Genomic DNA, 21523 nt, shown 5'->3' on the forward strand with positions numbered 1-21523 from the left:
ACAGGATGAGAATGGTTTAATTATTTTCTTTATTGATATAGACAAACACTGAACATTGACAGGCTTCACTTCTCATTTTCCAAGTCTGTAATGTTCTTCCTCTTGCTCTGCTCATGAATATGATTGCCCCAAGTGTAGGTGAGGTACATCAAAATCATGGCTGTGAGAGAGAAAGGAAGAATAATTACTCAATGAGATACCACTTCTTCACTTTCTTCTACAGTATGAAGTAACAACAGTTCTAGACAAGAAGCCTCCTAACTTAAAGCTCATGCACAATATGTGCCCATGTTCTAAATTGCAATACTTTGTATGCATGCCTCCTTTGCTAAGATAAACCATCTGCATGTGACTTAGATGGCATACCGAAGATTCATTCAACAGCATGATCATTACAAAAAGTATGCCAATAAAGTTCTGTTACACAGCATAATGAGTCAGCAAAAGTTATAATACACCATCATGTGCCTCATCTGCCACCACCACCATTGAATGTTTTGGCATGATAACACATGATCCCATTTTGCAAAGATCTGCAAACAACTCCTGCAAGCTAAAAACTCAGTATGCCACACTTTGTGTCTAAGGTGCTCTGGATATCAAACGATGTCTGTGGCAAATCAACAACATGGTCAACAATAAAATCAATTGTGATCACAGGAGACTTCCTTTTGTAAAGCCCCATGGAACATTAACATCTAGCAAAGTATGATACTGTGGCGGTGAAGAAAAATGGAAAGGATGCCATTATTTCTCCTCAAGGATTTACATTTTCATTAGAACAAGCAGAAAAGACCAGTGAAAAACAGCCAGAATGGTGACAAAATTAGCTGAATGCCATCTACCTCCACTCTGGTTAACACAAAATCCACACTACTTAACTACGGCATCATCAAGTAAAACATAGCTAAAACACTCTACTGTCTCTGGTGCAGCAGGTCCTTCTGTCTGTCAGTGCACCACACTTTTACCATGCAGGAGCCCTTCCACTATGACTGTATCCCTTTCTATAGCAGGTGTTGTACAGCCACACCTGTGGCCCAGGTGAATAGAGCTGTCCCTGGCAGCGTCAGTGATATGCCCTATTTTGGCTAACACTGGCCATGCCATGGTCGTTCCTAATGAGCTGATCTGCTTTGTACAGGTATAGGCGGAAGTGACGCGGCCCCAGCAGCTCCCTCTGTGTCAAGCAGTTACTATGCTCCGGCTTGCTCAACAACTCTCATTCTCATCCTGTACTTGTGAGAGGACAGGGCCCATGCTTTTGTCGCTGGTATGTGTCCACGATGAACCTGCAGCAATTAATTTGCTTGTTGCTATCCCTTTGCTGCTGAATTTCCCCATTGTGGGACTAATGAAGGATTGTTACCAGTGAACCGACACAATAAGCGCCAGTAGTATGAGGCCAGACCAAGGAGGTTTCAAAGCTCACTCTGGGCCACTGCCACACTCCATCCACCTTTCCCAGGTCTGTTTCCACTCCTGCGCTGCTTACCATGTGCCCCAGAAAATTTATGCAAAGGAAGTTTGTGGCCAGTGTGCATTATGGAGGCCGAAGGCCATTACTGTAAACTGCTTTAGGCTGGTGCCCAGTGTGCCAAGTCTTCTCTACAGCATCTAAAGCAAGTACTGATCTGAACCACATGGAGCTGGCGAGTCAAACCAAAATGTGTCAATGTATGGGTTTTGTGACTATTGATTGAAGACAAAAGTACAAGTAAATGAGTCAAAGTATACACAAAGGTGGTGCTCTACCCTGCTGTGTCGATGGCTCACTAAAACATTTATTTCTACTTCTGTTCAGTGTGCATGCTTTTGAAAGTACTGATAGGAGAGCACTTACGCGGTGCAATCTTGAAGATGGATGCTGTGAATCGTCTCCAAACGTTGGGAATTCCCTTTGAAAAGTAGTTGGGGAAGGCCCTTTGCTCAAAGGGGGAGATGCTGTAAGTGATTATGTGTCTTATCTTGGCCAAATCTCCAAAGTGGCGACCCATTTTGTCAAGAGACCTGTTTTAAGAGACAAGACAGATACATTAGCTTTCAAAATTAAATCAACTCAAATCAGTCAAAGTTTGTGTGTTTGAGTGTTCTATACAAATTATCCTTGAATTTGAGACTTATTGTATGTGCACAGAACTAAATAATTCATTTTCCATTTTATCAGCATTCTTATAAATCCATTAAAAAAAAATGTTAAACCTGAACATTCTACTTTTTCATTTTTATACACATTGTAAGTCACACTGTAATATGTAACCAACTGGACGGTGTACCTGGAGCTCATGTGAAGCTTAACATGCTGTATAACATTATGCAATATAACAATGATTTAATGGTAATTAAGTACAGTATGCTAATGACAACATTGCTTAGCTTTGTTTTGGTGTTTGTCTTCTGTCCCTTACTGTTGTAATATTTCACATACAACAGACTTACAAATTTAAAACCATGCGCAGCATCAGACCCCAAGAACTGACCTTAAAAAGAGGAACTGACTTTAAATTTGGCATGGATATTGATTAAAGCTGGTGATGGTCAGAGGTCTTGATTGTAACAGATGAAATAAAATAAACCAGTGAGTATCCCTTTATTACAATCACTATGAATTATCTATAGATTTATTATGATTTTTCATGAATTTCATGACATCATAATAGGACTTATGCTAGCCAGATTTCTGTAATAAATAATAAGAATGCATTGATACCGATATGGGCTCCATACTTCACTCATTTACTTGTACTCATTCTAAAAATAAAAATGCACCGATACCAAAATCCGGTACCACTTGACATGGTGTGATGTGTGCATAGCGTATGCTGCAGCTGAATCTGCGGCTGAACCTGCCAGTGAAAAAGGGTCTGCTCGCACAGACAAGTGTTACTGACACTGTGGCGATCAGACACAAAGTCACTGGTCACTTTAAACTAGTGATGCATCCAAACCATTTTTGTACATGTATTTACTACTCGCCAACACTATACTGAGTGACCTACTTGATTTTAAGTAGTTGTTAATGTAAATAAGTGCAATATACATTAACAGTAAAATTTTTAAAACCTAGCTGATTTTAAATGACATGCATTAGCTAGCTATGCTACATTAGTTACCTTGGCTTAAGTAGCGCTGCAGTGGAGCAGATTTTGTTCCACTTCAGAAAAGCACTTCTGTATATCCTTAAGTAAAGTATGTTTCATAGATGACATTTCATAGAATCCATAGAATCGATCTCAACAACAGTCTTTCTAGCACAGTGACAGCATAAATCATAATCGTGGGTAATCCAAGGAGCCCACTAGTTAAGTCTCACAAGTTTTATGTCTTGCTTGAATTTTTGATTGACTGGTTGAGCTTTAAGTGAATGTCCCCTAAAGCCAGACACACCATGTGCAATTTCAATAAACCTTTTCTTTGGTGACTTTGAATAGACCATCACGTACAGACAAAGCTTACAATTTATTTACTGACACAGTAGGAAAACCCTCAGTACATGCTATGTGAAAAGCAGCACCTACACACCGCTCTGTCAATTAGCAATAAAGCTGTTTCATTCAAAATAACATGCTGCTCACCAAGAACTTAGCAAACATGCCACACTGTGCACTGTAGTCAAAAGCAGGCGGTGACAAAATGGCTCTTTACAGTCTATCTAAAAAAAAAAAAAAACAAAACAAAAAAAAAAAAAACACAACAACGAGGCTACAGAATGAAACGAGGACATGCTTAAAAGAGCTTGGCAGAAAAAGGATTTGAATTCCAAGGAAAAAGGATACATCTGGACAATGATTATGCACCTGAGTTGCTGAGGAAGCGGAGGAAATATGCAGAAGCGAAAGCTGCGCTCAAGGAACGAAATATAAAATTCCAGACTCCATTTACAGTCAGCCTCAGAGTGTTTTACAAAGATGGTATGGTGGTTTACAGCTCGGCAGAGGAAGCAATGAGGGACATGACAGAGAGGGGGATACCGATATCTGAAGCATCCAACTTCTCGACCAAATCAGCCTGCTAACTTCGCGTCTCAGCGGAAAAACGAAGACAACAGGAGAACACAGGCTCTAATTAAAGATTCAAGGAACAATTCCAGACATTTCGGCGTTGGGACCTTTGATAAATACATTTTCTATGAAAGATATTTCCTCCAAGAACGTTAAACAATGCAGAAAATAATGGTGAGAGACAGTGCTAATTTTCAATACCGCTTCTCTACGCGGTAAAAGTTTGGATTCCACTAGACCTTTGTTAAAACTATTCAAGCATTGTACAGTGACCCAAGGGCAATAGTTAAAATAAACAGCCATATCAAGAACCTTTAGTCTGGAGTGAGGGACTAGACAGGGCTGCTCAATAAGTCCATCATTGTTTGTTCTATTTATTGAGGCGTTAAGTCCAAGAATATCTCATTACAGGGCTCCAGACAAAAAAATAGCTTGAGGAGCCACTGGCTCCTAAAAGGATCAGGCACCAGTAGCTGTTTTTAAAGTGCCAAATAATAATATGCAGGAAAATAAGGCTTTTCAACACACCTCAGGTTAGCTCTGTGATTTAAAGGGGAATTCCACAGATTTTTCAAATTTTCTGCATAATTAAATGGTTAACATGTCAACAAATTCACGCAGAGTGATTTGGTATGAAACGCTTTGTTCTAGAGAGACAGAGTCAGGTCATGATCGGAATCAGACTTCTGAAGAGTTAAATGTGTCTAAAAGCTTCGTCCCAGGAAGGTATTATGTGCAATGATTATGTATACACTGCCGGATGTCCGAAACATTGTTTTACAGCAACTTTGTGATAAAGTTTTGGTTTAAATGTATTTTAATCAATTAATCTATTCATGGTGGAGGAATACATGAAGGGTATTCTAAGGTAAAACAGTCCCCAAAGAAGTTTCAGATTTACCACTGTTTTACCATCATCAACGTTACATAAAAACTCAGAAGACACGTGTAGGTTCACTGGTGGTTTTGGATAGTAAATAAAATGGCTACGTTTGCATTGTAGACATAAGGAGTCCTGGTTTCTATCACAATCACTGTAAAGACATGAATCTGTAAGTTCTTTGCAAATGAACCATTTCACATTAAATCTGAATGCCAGTTTGTATCTCAACCACTGATTTGCACAGACATTTAGAAAAATCTGTGGAATTCCATTTTAAGTATCTCTGCCTTCCACTGTGCCTGATTCTCGACACATCTGGTCTGCTATTTTTCATTAACAAGGTTTGGGAGATGAATTTGGTAAAGATTAGTTCTTTACATGCTATCATGTAGGCTGTGCTGAATTCAATTTTAAGCTCTTTGAATTCTTTCTCGGCTGTTTTTTCGCTTGCATGAGACACTGCATGAGCTGAGGGAGTTTCCTTAGGAGCAGTCTGCAATAATGAAAACGTGTGCGTTTTTATGCGACTCTCGCCATGTTTTTTCACTGTCTTTTTTAAAATGATTGGCTCCTGTTGAAAAAAAATATTTTTGTTAGTTATAAAGGTCAAACATTGGACATTTTGTCAGCACTGAGAGGACAATGGCAGCAAAAGCCAAAGACAAAAGCCACTGCCAAAGCTTTAGGCATACATGGAATACCAGAAGTACTCCTGCCACCATTCCAAGCCTCCCCAGTAAGTCTAATAATTGCCTGATAAAGAGTGTCTTTACAGCAGACAGCATCAATTTAGCTCCGTACTCTTTCCTGCTGAACCTCCTTCAGAAGAAGGAAAAAGCACCTCTTGGGTGATCGTCCACATCTGGGGTAAGCGATAAATCATGTTAATTTAATTGTTTGCTCAACTATTCCTTTAAAAAGATAAAGATCACTCTGGGCCAATCTGAAACTAAGTTACATAATATTAGGAAGATCTATTCTGTCATGTTAAGATGAGTGTTTCTGTAACCAAACATGTTTTAACCCTTTCTTTCTCTTTCTGTAAATAGGTGTATAGAAATAATAAGAGCTATTTATGCCATATTGGTTATTTTAATGGGAAAAATCAGTATGATTATATCAGTTTAGGAAAATGTTCATGTTCCACATTTTATAGAGCACATTTTAAGTGTGGATATCGCTTTTTAGACCAGTCTGCTAATGGCCCTGACATCAGGGTGCTGTCCTCTGTCTGACTGCCCTATAATTTTTTACTTTACTTGATTTATTGAAAATCCTATAATGCCCTATCGATAGAAGTCTCTCAAATTATGAAACATAAGTTCATATGTTTGAACATACTTTAAGAAAGTACTGTTTCATACTCCATAAGTTTTGTATCAGTAGGGAAGTATAAGTTGTGCAACAACTCAAGTGCTGGATCCTGGCGGCCAAGATGTGAAGCAGGGGTAGTGATAGAGAGGCAGAGCAACAAACTCTGTCCCTCTCGGCTCAAGAGCTCACGTGATATGGCGTCGGCAGCATGAGTGCCTTTAAAAGACAGAGAGGGAACAGAGAAGGAGAAGGACCAGCAGCAGTGACAGACTGACGAGCTGAAAAGCTTATATGTGGAGAAAAGGACTGAAAACAACCCCATTAAACATTTGATTCTTATTACGAAACATGGACATATCAATATTTGATCTTTGAAACAATATACACACACTATTTAAAAAACAAAACAAAAAAAAACATACACAAATTGTTTGAAAAGAGTATAGTTCTTTAAAGGTTTTTCATTAAAAATGGTTCTATATAGAACCACGAGCACTCAAAGAACGTTTTGCATGATCAAAGAGTTTTGTATTGTGAAAGCATTCTTCAGAGTGATGGAGATCTGCTGAATAAGGTTCTACATAGAAACCTTTCCAAAGAGGTTTAATATAGAACCATCTACTGCACATTCTACATAATGACATTTTAAGATTGTCAGAGACTTCTTTACACATCTTACGGTCTGCTTTTGGGCTGAACTTGCTAGGACGGCCTGACCTGGCTATGTTGGCAGTTGTTTTAAATATTCTCCACTTGTAGATTATTTTCCAGACAGTGGACTGGCTGATTTCTAATTGTTTAGAGATATTTTTAAATCCTTTTTCAGACTCATATGCACCTACAACCTTCTTTCTGAAGGCCTAAGAGAGCTCTTTGGATCTTACCATGGTGATACCACTCACTTCAACAAATCAAGAGCAAACTAAACTAAATGTCTGAGGTTCAGGCTCTTCCAAATTCCTCTCTATCCATGTTCTAATCATTTGCAGCTGATACGGGGCATCTGATTCTAATTTTAGGCATTTTAAGTAGTAAGAGTCACAAGAAAATTGCATTTCTATTCATTACATTTTACAAATTATTTTTCAAAAACATTTCTTCAGTTTTATTTGTTTAGTTATATTACCTTCATCTTTCAATATTTGTAAAAAAATTAAGATAAGCTATCCATATACTTAAATACATTTAAAAAAGACTCAGGTTTTCATGGGGTGTCCTATGCCACATGACTAAATGGGTGCCACAAAATAAAGGGTTAAAAATGTGTTGAACCACCTAAACTCACCTTTAAAGGAATGAACAGCTCTTTCCAAAATGATATAACTTTGTTTCAGACTGACCCAAACTGAGCTTCACCTTTAAAATGACCAACATACACTTACCTTGAATCTACACTCACTGTCCATTTTATGGAGGCCCAGTTACCATATAGGTGCACTTTGTGCTCTACAATTACAGAATGTAGTCCACCTGTTTCTCTGCATAATTTGTTAGTCCCCTGGTACCTGGTTCTTCAATGGTCAGGACATCCACAGGACCACCAAAGAGCAGGTATTATTTGAGTGGTGAATTCTCAGCAATGCAGTGACACTAACATGGTGGTGACGTGATACCGTGTGTTGCGCCAATACAAGTGGATCAGACAGCACTGCTGCTGGAGTTCACTTAGTATCCATTTTATTAGACACCCCTACCTCACTGGTCCACCTTGTAGATTTAACATCAGAGACAACAATCAAGTTTAAAGTTTATTTATACAGCGTTTTTTACAACAGGTGTTGTCACAAAGCAGCTTTACAGAAAAAGGTCCAAGCCCCCATGAGCAAGCTGGGGCAGTCATGGGCTGGAGGTTAGGGAACGAGCCTTGTGACAGAAGGTTGCCGGTTCGATCCCCTCAGCTGACAGTACATGACTGCTCCCAGATCATGAGCAAGGCACCTAACCCCCAATTGCTCCCTGGGTGCTGTGGATAGGGCTGCCCACCGCTCTGGGCAAGTTAACTAGTGTGCATGTATGTGGGTGTTTTACTGCACGGATGGGTTAAATGCGGAGGTCTAATTCCTCTGTGTGCAAGCACAGTAGGCTAATGGTTCTGGTTCTGGTTCAGTGGCGACAGTGGCAAGGAAAAACTCCCTAAGAACAAGAGGAAGAAACCTTGAGAGGAACCAAGACTCAAAAGGGGAACCCATCGTCCTCTGGTTGACACCGGATAAGAAAACAGCATTAGTACATTAGTATAAAATATTAGAATACAAAACAGGGAAAAACAGGTGGAGCAATGGTTAATTAAATAGCATGAGTTCATGCAGCAGCAGCAGCAGCAGCATCATCATCATCATCATCATCAGGAGGGTCAGTTCATGCAGGTAAGGTTTGCACAGCGTTGTACAGCGTGAAGCTTCATGGTGGTCAAAACAGCTCATCTGTTGCTGCACAGTTTGTGTTAGACATCTAGTCCTTCATCAGTGGTAGGGGTGTGAAACATCAAAGGCCTCACGATACGATCACAAAACTTGTCATGATATTGCGATTTTAAACATATTGCAATTTATTACTTATTTTCAAATGCGAATACGACCAACAGGTTTTGTCGGCAATCCCCCATCCTTGTGCTACATTTTGCAGGAGGTCTGCCATGTTTGCCTCAGTGTAACTTTTGTGTACTGCTCTAGTTTGGAGAACATGAGACAGCAGTCGCTAGTCCTCTGTGAGAATTCACAGTTTAAGTCACACATGAATCCACTGCCCTTGATGCAATCCTTTCTGATGTACTCAAAGATCCCTCAACTTTAAGTTTCATTTCTTTGTAGAGCTTGAGCATGGATGTGTCGATTGTGGTATGCACCTGGGTTCCAGTGCATGTAACAAAGCCCTTTGTTTTCCACAATGTTGTATGGACACAGGTCTTTGCACATGAAGTAGGTGATGGATTATGCCATTTTCTTAGCTTGATCAGAATTGGAAGCTTTGACAAACTGAATATTTTGGTGAAGCTGATTTAATGTTGGCTTTGATATCAGCAAACCAAAAGTCAGCTTATTCGCAAGTTTCTTGTTTAAATTTTCCCGTTCCACTTTAAATGATGCAGTGGCTGCAACACTGCTGTACCTGATCCACTCGTACCAGCACCACCACCACCACCACCATGTCAGTGTAGTTCTGTAGTGGGGGTTCTCACCATTGATGGACAATGTGAAAGAGGACTAACAAAATCTGCAGAGGAACAGATGGACTACAATCTGTGACTGGAGAAATACCAGTATATCTTTATGGTAAGGGGAACTGATAAAATTGACAGCAAGTATAGATATAAGGAAGTTGGAATGATTATGACCATTAAATAAATGAAAATGTCAAAGGGCAATTTAAAACAAGTAAACCTGTCTGCCTATTTGTAAAAACAATAAAATCAAAACAGTTCATAATTCCGGTATAAATGGCTTTATGAAGCCAATTTAGTGCCATTTTACAAGGATTACACAGATTAATGATAAGTGACGCATCAGTGTGAAATATCGTCTCTGCACCATTTAGGGTGCATCGGAAATTTCGAATAAGAAGCCATGTTTTCAGTGCCTTATTAGAAATAAACACAATAACAGTAAACATGATTTAACTATCACTGCCTTTGAACAAGACAGCCAGTTATACTTCAGTTATGAACTGGAACTGCATTAGCCTCATTAGACCTGGTAATTCATTTTTGTCCTCTGTAGGGGACATGAGTCCCCAAAGGATTTCAAAAAACCATATATGCTACAGTGTTGAAAAATGCTATGTAGAGGACATCCTGGCCATTCCAGTGATATATAATTTGTTGGGGTTTGTCATTCGCAACAGGAGTTCTGCCTTTTCAAAATGGCTGCCATCTCAGCACCCACATTTTATGGGTGCAAGAGAAGCAAGTAGTTGAAAAACATGTATTTATGATGTTTCTAAAGCCTATAGTTGATAATGTTTTAGGTGGAAAAACGTTTTAGCTAATTTTCAGAGCAATTTTTTATTGATATGCATAAAAGTTTAACCACCTAACAGTATACTTTTTTTGATGTCCTCTGTGGTGGACACTGGGACTTTCTAAATCTGTTTTTTTATGAAATTCATGGCATCAGAAAATTGACTGAGGCAGAGGAAATTAAAGGATGATCACGCCTCTCTTGATCCAGTTTGGGTTAGAAGCAACAACATGTAAGCTTAGCAGTTAAATACATAATATTACTGTATTTCATTCTTTTGGTTCTCATTTTTTGGACAGTATTTTCACCAGTATTTTAAGTTTTACTCTTACGGCTAAATGGATAATTGGAATAAGTAAAATCTCCTTTCACACATTTAAAAATTAAAACATTTAAAAACAAATTAATTTTCATCTGTCTCTACTTATACCTACTCTACTCTTATACCTACTCTATAATATTCCTCCCAACCATGGAACAGTTTGCTGCTAAATGACAACACCCAAAGTCGTACTGACTAGGTGCCCTAGAATTTACTTTGATGATAAGGACTTAAAAAATTGATAACATGTTTCTTGAAGTTGTTGCTGATGTTGCAGCAGGGTTTTGGTCTGATGCAGTACAGGAAACAAGAAATATGACAGCATAATTACTATGTAAATGTCCTGTTGTTCACTATAAAGTATTCTGAAAAAAAAATTCACTAACAAGTTTTTTTCAGCCAATAGACTTATTTTATCTTAAAATTACTGAAATTCACAAACTTTATTTTTTCTGGGTCTTCTGAGGTACCATGGTAAATTGTTTTATTTTCCATACTCGCCTTTTCAGCACTAATGACATTTGAACGGACTATGGAAGCTAGTAAAGACTTACATATTCAGGACAGTATGACCACAGAGAGTAGTGCACACCTTTTCTTTTGCGGTTTGGATGACATTTAACATACCCCACTTTGTGTTAATACCAAAAAACAGACAAGATTTCCAATCGGAATAAAACGCACACCAACATCTGTGCATTTGTTTTCCTCCAAACCGTTTCAGTGCTTTTAAAAACATTTTTTTTCTTTCCTTTAACAATAGATTCCGTCGGACAGATCTATAGTGAGAATTGCACACTATTTTAATTTTGAAGGACATTTTAACCAGTAGCTAAAAATGTACTTGCCCATGCTTATTCTTACAGCATACTGTAATACCTGTAAAAAGTGATGTTACCTGTTATACAGTTAGCCTGATGATGACATTCACAGTCTTTAAAGTTGAACAGATGCTTAACTGTCTAGAATGTTTGTATTAAAACAGGTTGTTTTCAATCTCATGTGAGTGCAGAGGAGAAAATGTCTTTTTGAATTTATTTTAAGTAGAATTCAAGTTTTATAAATCCACCAAACACTGGTGTCATGTTAGAGGCAGTCTTCAAACAGACAGCTTGGAGATATAGCACATCCGCAGTTTTCTTGGAATGACTTGGAAACACTATAATATTTTATATTCATTATTTTTTTAAATTCATTTAAAAAAACTGATGACAAATTTGTTTTAAATGTAATACTTCAGATTATTTTTTCCTTTTCGAATTTCCATAGCATTCTAGCTACATTACATTTAACAGTGAAATAATCCGTGTGCAGACAGATGTCAGTAATGATGCACAAACTTTGGATTTTAACTTTGGATGTAATGCAGTTAATTTGAGTGTTGTAAGTAATGCAGCTAAAATCCTTGTGAAATTCAAGATGGCAAAAAATACATAAAGTAAATACTATAAAGTAGTTATTACCTTCAAAACTTGCTGCAACTTAGCTACAACATTTACTACCAATTTTAGTGTTGCATATACTGCAGCCGAAATGCTATTGAACAATAGCATGAACAATAGTAATTATTACATTGCATCCAAAATTGAAAACTATTATGATTGCTGGCACCTACCTGCACTTCCTTTGTTTTTTTAGTGTTGTACGTAATGTGGTTGAAATGCTACTGAAATTCAAAATGCACAAACATCATAAAGTAGTTACTGCATTATATCCAAAATCCAAAGGGTGTGTATCAAGGCTGACCCTTCACTTCACCATACACAGTTGTTTTTAGTGTTGTAATTGAAATTCAAAATACATAAAAATGTATATAAATAAGTTATTGCATTAAATTCAAAGTCCAATGATTGTGCATCATAGCGGACATCTCGCTGCACCACACAGTTGTTTTTAGTGTTCTATGTACTGCGGCTAAAATACAGAAATTCAAGATACATAATTAATATTACATAGTTTTGGTATTACATACAAAATCAAAAGGTTGTGCATGATTGCTATAACCTAGATGCACCATACACACTTGTTTCTAGTGTTGTATTGAAAATTAATATAAAGTAGTTATTGTTACATCCAAAATCCAAAGTTTGTGCATCATTGCAGACATGTTGCTGAGTTTTTAGTGTTGTATGTAATGTGGCTGAAAATAAACAATAATTTATATAAACAATAATTTATATAAAATAGTTATTGCATTACATTCAAAATCCAAAAGTTGTGCATGATTGCTGACACCTCGCTGAACCATACACAGCTGTTTTTAGTGCTATATGTAATGCAGCTGAAATGCTATTGAAACTGAAAATACATAAACATTTATATAAGGTAGTTATTGCATTAAATTTAAAAGCCAAAGGTTGTGCATGACTGATGAAAGATAGCTAAACCATACACAGTTGTTTTCATGTTGTATGTAATGCCACTGAAAAGCAATTGAAATTTAAAATACATTAGAATTAATGTAAAGTAGCTTTTGCATTACATCCAAAATCCAAAGGTTGTGCATGAAAATGTAATGGAAAAACTACTTTATATTAATTTTTATGTATTTTGAACTTCAATCATTCAGCCACAAGACATACACCACTAAAACCAACATTTTACGGTGCAGCTAGATTTCATCGATCATATACAATCTTTGCATTTTGGATGTAATGCCAGAAATACATAATAATAATAATAATAATAATAGTTATATATTTTGAATTTCAATAATTTTTCAGCCGCATTACATAGAACACTAAAAACAACTGTGTATGGTGAAGCAAGGTGTCCACATTAATGCACAACCTTTGGATTTTGAAATACAATGCAATAAGTGCTTTATATTAATTTATGTGTTTTAAATTTCAATGATATTGCAGCTGTATTACATACAACACTAAAAACAACTGTATATGGTGCAGCAAAGTGTTCCCAATGATGCACAGCCTTTGAATTTTGGATGTAATGCAATATATAAAAATTGATATAAATTAGATATTTCAAAATTTCAATAACATTTCAGCCACATTACATATATCAAAAACAGCTGTGTATGGTGCAGCTAGGTTACAACAGTCATGCACAACATTTAGGTTTTGAATGTAATGCCATAAAGAATAACTACATAACTAAACTACATAATATTAAGTTTACATAGAACATAAACAACTGTGTATGGTGCAGCTACATGTCATCAATCATGCACAACTTTTGGATTTTGGATGTATCATAATAACTACTTCATATTAATTTTATGTACTTTGAATTTCAATAATGTTTCAGCCATCTTACATACAACACTAAAAAGAATTGTGTATGGTGCAGTGCCAGCAACGATGCACATCTTTGCATTTTAGATATTATGCAACTACTTTTTGAACTTTTGAATTTTGGATGTATCTCAATAACTACTCAGTATTAATTTTATATATTTTGAATTACGATAATATTTCAGCTGCATTACACTAAAAATAACTGTGTATGGTGCAGCAACATGGCACCAATGATGCACAGACGTTTTATCGCCTAGCCTTATAGCTACTTTGTATTTTTTCCAATTTGAATTTCAAAAGGATTTTAGCTGCATTACTTAAAACACTAAAATCAGCTGCATTACATCCAAAATTAAAATCCAAAGTGTGTGCATCATTACTGACACCTGTCTGCCCCAAACACTGTTTATTTCACTGTTAAATGTAATGCAGCTAAAATGCTATGGAAATTCAAAAAGAAAACAATTATCTAAAGTATTACTTTTAAAATAAAATTGTCATCATTTCCAGGTAGTTGCACCATTTGTAGTTTATTTTAGTTTTTTTTTATATGTGGTTGAACTGCAATAGCAATAAAAAAAATGTAAATTAGGTATTTGATTACATCCATTTTATTGTTTCTTAAATGAATACAAAATATAAGATTAGTGTTACGGATTCCAAGAGAACAGCAGATGTGTTATATCTCAAAGTACATTTTTAACAGTTAATTAAATGTCCTTTCTTTAAATTAAAGTGATGTGCAATTCTCACCATAGATCAAAGTGAACAACACAATTGATCATAGGTGTATAGACACTGTGGTTATGGAGCTATTGACTTTTTTTGGTCCGGCGGACACTACCGTTAACAATAAAACAATAACAATAAAACAATAAAATATGCTTTTAAAAGTACTGAAACAATTTGGAGGAAAACAAATGCGTGCACACAGAGGTGGGTGTGGTCTAGAAAGACAAGCATTTTATTCCGATTAGAAATCTTGTCTCAGCTTTTTAGTATTAACACAAAAAGAGGGGTATGTTAAATGTCACCAAACCGCATAAGAAAAAATGTGCATCACTCTATGCGGTCGTACTGTCATGAATATGTAAGTCTTTACTACTTCCATTCAAATGTTATTAGCGCTGAAAAGGCGAATATCGAAAATAAAACTAACTTTACTGTGGTTCAGGAGGTGAGAGCAAAAACATGTGGACCGACTGGCAGTCCCGGAGTTAACAATGAATTCTGTGACCACCGAGGGTGCCATTTCACAGTTTCTGTTCTCATAAACGAGCGTTTTATGCAGACTGCGTATGCTACGCCGACACACTTTCGATTCTCGTTCTGCTGCTTTCAGCAAGTCTAATGATGAGAAATGCGTGTACATTTCATGTTGTATGTTAATCATATACATATTCTTGGACATAAATGTTTCATTACAAATTTTCTACATCTGTAAACGTTATGAGGAAAGATGGACAATGTCCACGCTAAACAATAGCAAGCTTTTCTGCCTGAAGAACGTAAAACTCCAGGCACAAATTAATTCACACACACACACACAATAAAAGCAGTGAGTAACAGTCAGAATGATAAGTTTCATTTTGTACGTGAAGCAAGATACTTCCATAAACAGAGGTAAAGCTGTGAGAAGAATTCTCTCACCCTTTGTGCCTGTTCATGCTAAACAGATGAGGTGTTCCATTTGAGGCTACTCTTAATTGGGCTTAATTCAGATGAAAAATGGTTGAAAGATGAAAGATGGTTAGTCTCCTAAAAGGTTTTGGTTATTTTATTTTTTTTTTTTAAATAGAGTTACAGCGGAGTAATACCTTCTCATGGTAGATGATGGAATTGTGATAAAGTTGCCTATGCCAGGTCCTGTCTTTAAACCCTTGTTATGAGGGTTGGCATTAAATGAGAATAATGGAAAAGCTGGGTTGTCACACAAGTCTTGGCACAAGAGTCATTATTTATCACAGCTATAATCAGAACGTATGACCCCACTCCATCTCCACAAAAGAGAGAAAAATATTTCTTTTAAAAGACTTACCATCCTCTCTCATTTTCAGTCAAAGAAAGCCTTCATGACTGGAGTGGACACATTGGCCTTGGCATAGGGGTCACTAAATCTGACAGCTGCTGTCAGAATATGTGACTGGATTGCATCTCCACAAAAAATGTCCGCTTTTCCACTATCGAGCCAAATCTGTTTCAGGACCGTACTGGGCCTTCCTGCGCTGGTCCGGACTTGTAAGTCTGGTTATGGTTTCTGTTTCCATCCGTTGTACCACTAAATCAGAACCAGGAAAAACCCCAAGAAATAGCCATCTTGTTTATCCTCCAAACAGGTGGTATTTGAGCATGAGTCACTGAAAGAGTCTATACTGCGGTGGATTTTACCTGTAGCCGGATAACTACATTAGCATTAGCGTCGCATGGCAGGGTACAACTCAAAGCACCATAGAACAATTCTATTTTTTAATCTTTGTCACTTCAACACTAGTCTTTTGAAGTTGTGCTCTCAGATACGAGTCTTTATCTTCTAAACGGGTGTTTTTAAGCATCGGTTAGGTAGAACAGAGCCCATACTGCTGTGGGAGGCACCATGCACTCACGTTAGCTTAGCCAAGCAGGCTAAAGCTTAAAGCTCTAACAAAACAGGTCTGATTTCAGCTTTCCGTCACACCAACACTGATCAGTCGACTATGCTCTCACTATTCTAACTTTTTATCATCTATACTTGTGATAGTAGAGCAGTTAAGTTAGTTGATCCAAACGTGCACTGTGGTGTTTGGATCTCTTTAGCTAAATTAACTAGGAGACAAGAGCCAGCTAGCATTAGCTTAGCTAGGAGGCTCCAGCATCAGACACCAAAGAAGAGGTTAATTTCAGCTTTCTGTCCCTCTAACATCAGCCACTCGACTTCGCTTCCTCACATATGAATCATTACCAGCTAAATTTGCGTCAGTAAAGCTTTTGTTAATCAGAATCAAATCTGTTCTGTGGTGAGCAGCACTGGCAGCATGCTGGCTAAGCTAACGCTAACCAGCTACTCTCTTCTAGCTGGTTAGGCAGGGCCGTTTAACATTTAGAAATTGGTTTTAGACTGAAGCTTTGATGTTTCTTGAAAGATGGATTTAAAATCATGCACTGCTTTAATTTATTTGAGCAAACTGAATTATTTTAATGCTTTCAGGTTTGAAACAGCACAGCAGGATGCTGTGGCAAAATACCGATATAAACATAGAACCAGTCAGCGAACAGCTACGTCGTTACATCATCCCACCGAATGGTTAGCTAACCTTGCCCAAAACCCCGAGCCTGGTTCTTAGGCGTTCCGTGTCAAACCGTGTCTTTGTGGGAACGCCACTGGAACGGTTACCCTCCATGCTCAGAACCGTTCGGCCCTCCAGTGGAAAAGAGGCCAATGTGACAAACCAACCAAATCTTTTCAGGTGACCTAGCATCCCTTCATCTTTTCAGCCAAAAAAAAGCATTCATGGCTGGACTGGACTGATTGGCCTTGGCATAGGGACAACTGCTGTCAGAATGTGACTGCACTGAATCTCCACAAAAATTAGTTGAAGTTCAACCAAATCTTTTTGGGTGACTCAACATCCCTTTACCTTTCAGTACAGTCAACTATTGATGTTGCTCACTAACCGGGCCCAAAAAACGGGAGGTGAACGTCCACGTTGGATAATTATGTTTCAGTCTCGTTCTCATCACAATTAAGTCTGGAGAGATGCAAGGGACTCTCAGTACTTAAAGCAAATAAGGGTCAGGGTCTTTAAAGACATGACAGAGAAGCAAGAGCTAAACTGTGACTGCTGGTAGATCAAGCTTGGAAAGAAGGCAAGAAAGCTGGATTTAATGGTCCTGTGGGGATCACTGATGGCATAAGTTTTTTTGCGGATAGATTATAAGAACTATACAGAGACACTGGCATTTCAGATGACTCAGCCCTGTGAAACTATAAAGTGCTGAAGGGGATTCCTTCCAGCTTAGTTTTACTTTGAAAGAAGAAAGGATGGTGAAGGATTCATGGTTACATTATTCAGAGGGTAAAGTTGGATGCAAAGTTTTGCACTTTCATTCTACTGCTATAACTTACACTTTTGTGCGTTTTTCAGTGTTTAAACTTACCTAGTGTTCTTATGCCTTTTAAAATTTCTTTGTTTTCTCTAAATGTACGGGGGATTCGTGACTTGAATAAGTGAAAAGCTTTGTTTTGTTTTGTACTTTGCAATGAAAAGATGTTTATTTTTTGCAGGAAACTCATTCTTGTGTTGATGATGAACATTTCTGGCAAACTCAGTGGCAAGGTAACATTTTGTTTTGCCATGGCACAAATCGTTTAGGAGGTGTTTTGGTTTTGTTTAGCCATAATTTTAAAGGCAACGTCATCGAAACTCATTGAGAGTAGAAGGATTATTACAGTATTGCAAACAGAAGATTTTAGACTTGCAAAATAAATTTCCAACAGCTGATGTTATTACGGGGGGTGGGGACTTTAATGAGGTATCTGATTTATACTTCCATAGATTTCCACCAAGAGGAAATGCTATTTCCCCCTAATTGGGTCATTCAAAACTTTATTAATGATCTTTCTTTTGTAGATGCTTTTCAGTTCAGACATGAAAATACTCTATGTTTACATGGTTTAGGACAGACCTGTCACAGGAATCACAACTTGACTTTTGGTTAATCTCTGAGTAGCTAAGGCCTCTGATCACTAATTGTGATATTTCTCCAGCCCCACTAACGGATCATGCATGCATTACTTTGTGTCTGTCCACTAATAAAATGGCCAGACAAAAAAGTATAGGTTATTGGAACTTAAATTCAACTTTGTTGCAAAATCCAATATATTGTAGTAACAAACATTATAACACAGTACATAAAGAATACTGAAGGTGCGCCCAAAAATAGGAAATGTTTAAATATGAATTTAGAAAATATTCTTTTGCATTTAGTAAGCAACTTTCTAAACAAAAAAATCTCTGGTATGCTAACATCCTAAAGGAATTGAATTGCTTGTTTGGATCACCTTCACTAAGCTTAGATGAAGAAAGGTTACATAAATTAAAAGAGGAACTTAATATGTTCTGTATTGATAAAGCTAAGGGAGTATTCATTAGGTTAAGAACCAAATGGCTTGAATTTGGAGGAAGAAATTCTTCACATTTTTTAAATCTGGAAAAAAAGAGGGCAGAACTCAAAAATCTCTCAGCTTTGCATATTAATGGATGATTGGTCACAGATGAACATAAGATATCTGAGTATGTGTAAGTTTTACCAATTACTGTACTCTTCCTCTTTTATTTCTTATTCAGCAGATTTTTTTTCTTTACGAAAGCATCTCCGTTTCTTGATACCATAACTGAAGAGTGCCACAGTAATTGTAAGAGTGTCCCTGCGCTATATATGCATATGATTATTAACTTTTAATAAAAGTTCTGGACCAGACGGTTTACCTTCTGAGTTTTACAGAACATTCTGGCAGGATATTACACAGTTTCTTTTGGAAGTTCTTAAGGAGTGTATTAATTCCCCCTTTTCAACAAAACTATGAAGCAAGGACTGATTAGATTAACTCCAAAACCTAATAAAGATAAGCTTCATTTGGATAATTGGCACCCAATAATATTACTCAATACCGATTACAAGTTATTAGCATCTCTATATGCCAATAGATTAAAACCCTGCTTAGAGGATATAATATCTGTTTCTCAATCTAGTTTTATGAAAGGTAGACATATATCAAATAATATCCGACTTATTTTGGATCTTTTGGACTATCCAGAATTGGTTAATGAGGGAGCTGTTATTTTATTTTTGGATTTTTATAAACCATTTGATACAGTGGAACATAAATTTATTTTTGAAATGCTACTTTGGTTTTTGTTGTAATTTCTGTAAGGTTATTCAAGCCTTTTATGAAGACATTAACAGTAACTTTTCCTTATGTAATGGTGTCTCCACACTTTGCAATTAATCTCACCTTACCTGTTTCTACTAGTAGCTGAGCTTCTTAATCGTTATATCCGGCACTGTTCTAAAATAGAGGGTATCAATATATCGGAAGAGGTGTATGTAATTAGTCAACTGGTAGACAATACTTGTTTATTTTTAAAGGAAGAGAGTTAGGTTACTAATACCCTAAAAGTGCTACAACTGTTTTCAGAAGCATCAAGTTTATTGGTGAATCGAAGTAAATCAGAAATAATGACTGTACATGATAAGAAATATTACTCAGATTAATGGAATTCAAGTTAAAGAATCGGTTAGGTATCTTGGAATATTGATCAGTAAAACACCTTCTGCCAGAATTGAGTAGAATTTCCATAAACAGTTCCATAAAGTTAAAACCATTTTTGGGTGTTGGCTACAAAGAAAACTGACCCTTCAAGGACAGGTATAATGATCAAAGGTAGAGGATATTTCAAGAGTGGTATATCCTTCTCTATCCTTGTATGTTGACTCCAAAACCTCCACAACTATAGACTAAATGATATTTAAGTTTATTTGGAATAATAAAACAGAGTATATAAAGTGAGTATATAAAACTCATTTTGCTCTTTTTCTTTTTTTGGGGATTTTGAAGACTAATAAATAATAAAAAAAGACAAAAAAGAAAAAAACATGTAGCTGCAGGCTAATAACTATTTTCAACTACAAGAAAAAAAAAATCTAATTTCAGTCTCACTACAGCTCCTTGGAAATCTCACCCCATTCATTTCACCTAAGTTAGCAACCATGCGTTAACCTACGCATTTTTCTAAAATGGTGACCACGCGTTTATTTACAATAACATAATTCGACCGTGTACTCACCAGGCAGGAAGCCGATCAGTGTACTTTATGTTGTTTGGATCAGAAAAGAGCCTCAACGTTCTGAGTCCTGTTCTAACTATCGTAACCCCAAAACCACTTACACTTAGTTAGTAGTCATAAGTATCGTAAATACGGTAAATAACTATAACAGCATCAAGTGTAATGGACAATTAATCTTGCCTTATGTTGTGAAAGGATCCATTCTGTATAGCTATCCAACGACGCTTAAGTTCAAATTACGTGCTAAACTGCAGTAGCATGACATCTAGCTAGCTTTGCTAGCTACCTAGTCAACCGAAGACCTTGCTTGACTTTGGTCTGGGTCTCTCTATTAGTGAACAGAAAAAGTCCTTTACCCCCCAGAAACATCACATACACCAAATACAAATCACAATCGACCGTAACTAATCGATAAAAAGGAACTAGAGCACGAAATCAACATTTTATACACCTACCTTACTGCTAAACGACCCCTTTCTTGCGCGTTGCAAATGTCTATCCGAATAGGCACGCAATATCCGGTTCCTTAATGTTTTTTTAGGTGTCGGTCACAGAGCACAAATGCAGAGCGAGGGAGAGCACTTTCACCATAGATATACATACCTAGACGCTGCATTGGGTCCAGCCAGGCACGTCAACGGCGCCGCCATTTTGGGGCGGTCAACATTGCTGCTGGACTGCATTCAGTACCATTACAAAGCGGCAGTTTGAGAAAGATGCTGTCCATAATTATACTATTTCAAGAATATTGCACTCAGAAAGCAGGATAGGATTATATAACGGAGGGAACGCAGCAATCCACGCTCATGTTTGTGTGATACGTATTGTTTATGTGATGTTTATGCATAAATATGGCCGTGGTTGGTGATGCACAAAGAACCTGTTGATGTGATTGTTTTCCCTCTGTTTTTTTATTAAGCTTATTTCATTTAATAGTTTCTGGGGATCTTAACTTTATGTAATAGT

At 37.0% G+C, this 21523-nt stretch overlaps 1 protein-coding gene across 1 annotated transcript; it reads right to left on the reverse strand.

The window, feature by feature from the left end:
• Positions 1-10: 10 nt before the first annotated feature.
• On the reverse strand, positions 11-21117 carry LOC118807090 (cytochrome b-c1 complex subunit 8). The gene is made up of 3 exons (XM_036568895.1): positions 21013-21117; positions 1844-2010; positions 11-160 (listed from the first exon to the last, which is right to left on the reverse strand). Exons 2-3 carry the CDS (start codon positions 1995-1997, stop codon positions 66-68), a joined length of 249 nt encoding a protein of 82 aa, XP_036424788.1. The 5' UTR covers positions 1998-2010; positions 21013-21117; the 3' UTR covers positions 11-65.
• Positions 21118-21523: the final 406 nt, after the last annotated feature.

Source organism: Colossoma macropomum, unplaced genomic scaffold (assembly GCF_904425465.1).
Source record: "Colossoma macropomum unplaced genomic scaffold, Colossoma_macropomum, whole genome shotgun sequence".
Classification (NCBI taxonomy): domain Eukaryota; kingdom Metazoa; phylum Chordata; class Actinopteri; order Characiformes; family Serrasalmidae; genus Colossoma; species Colossoma macropomum.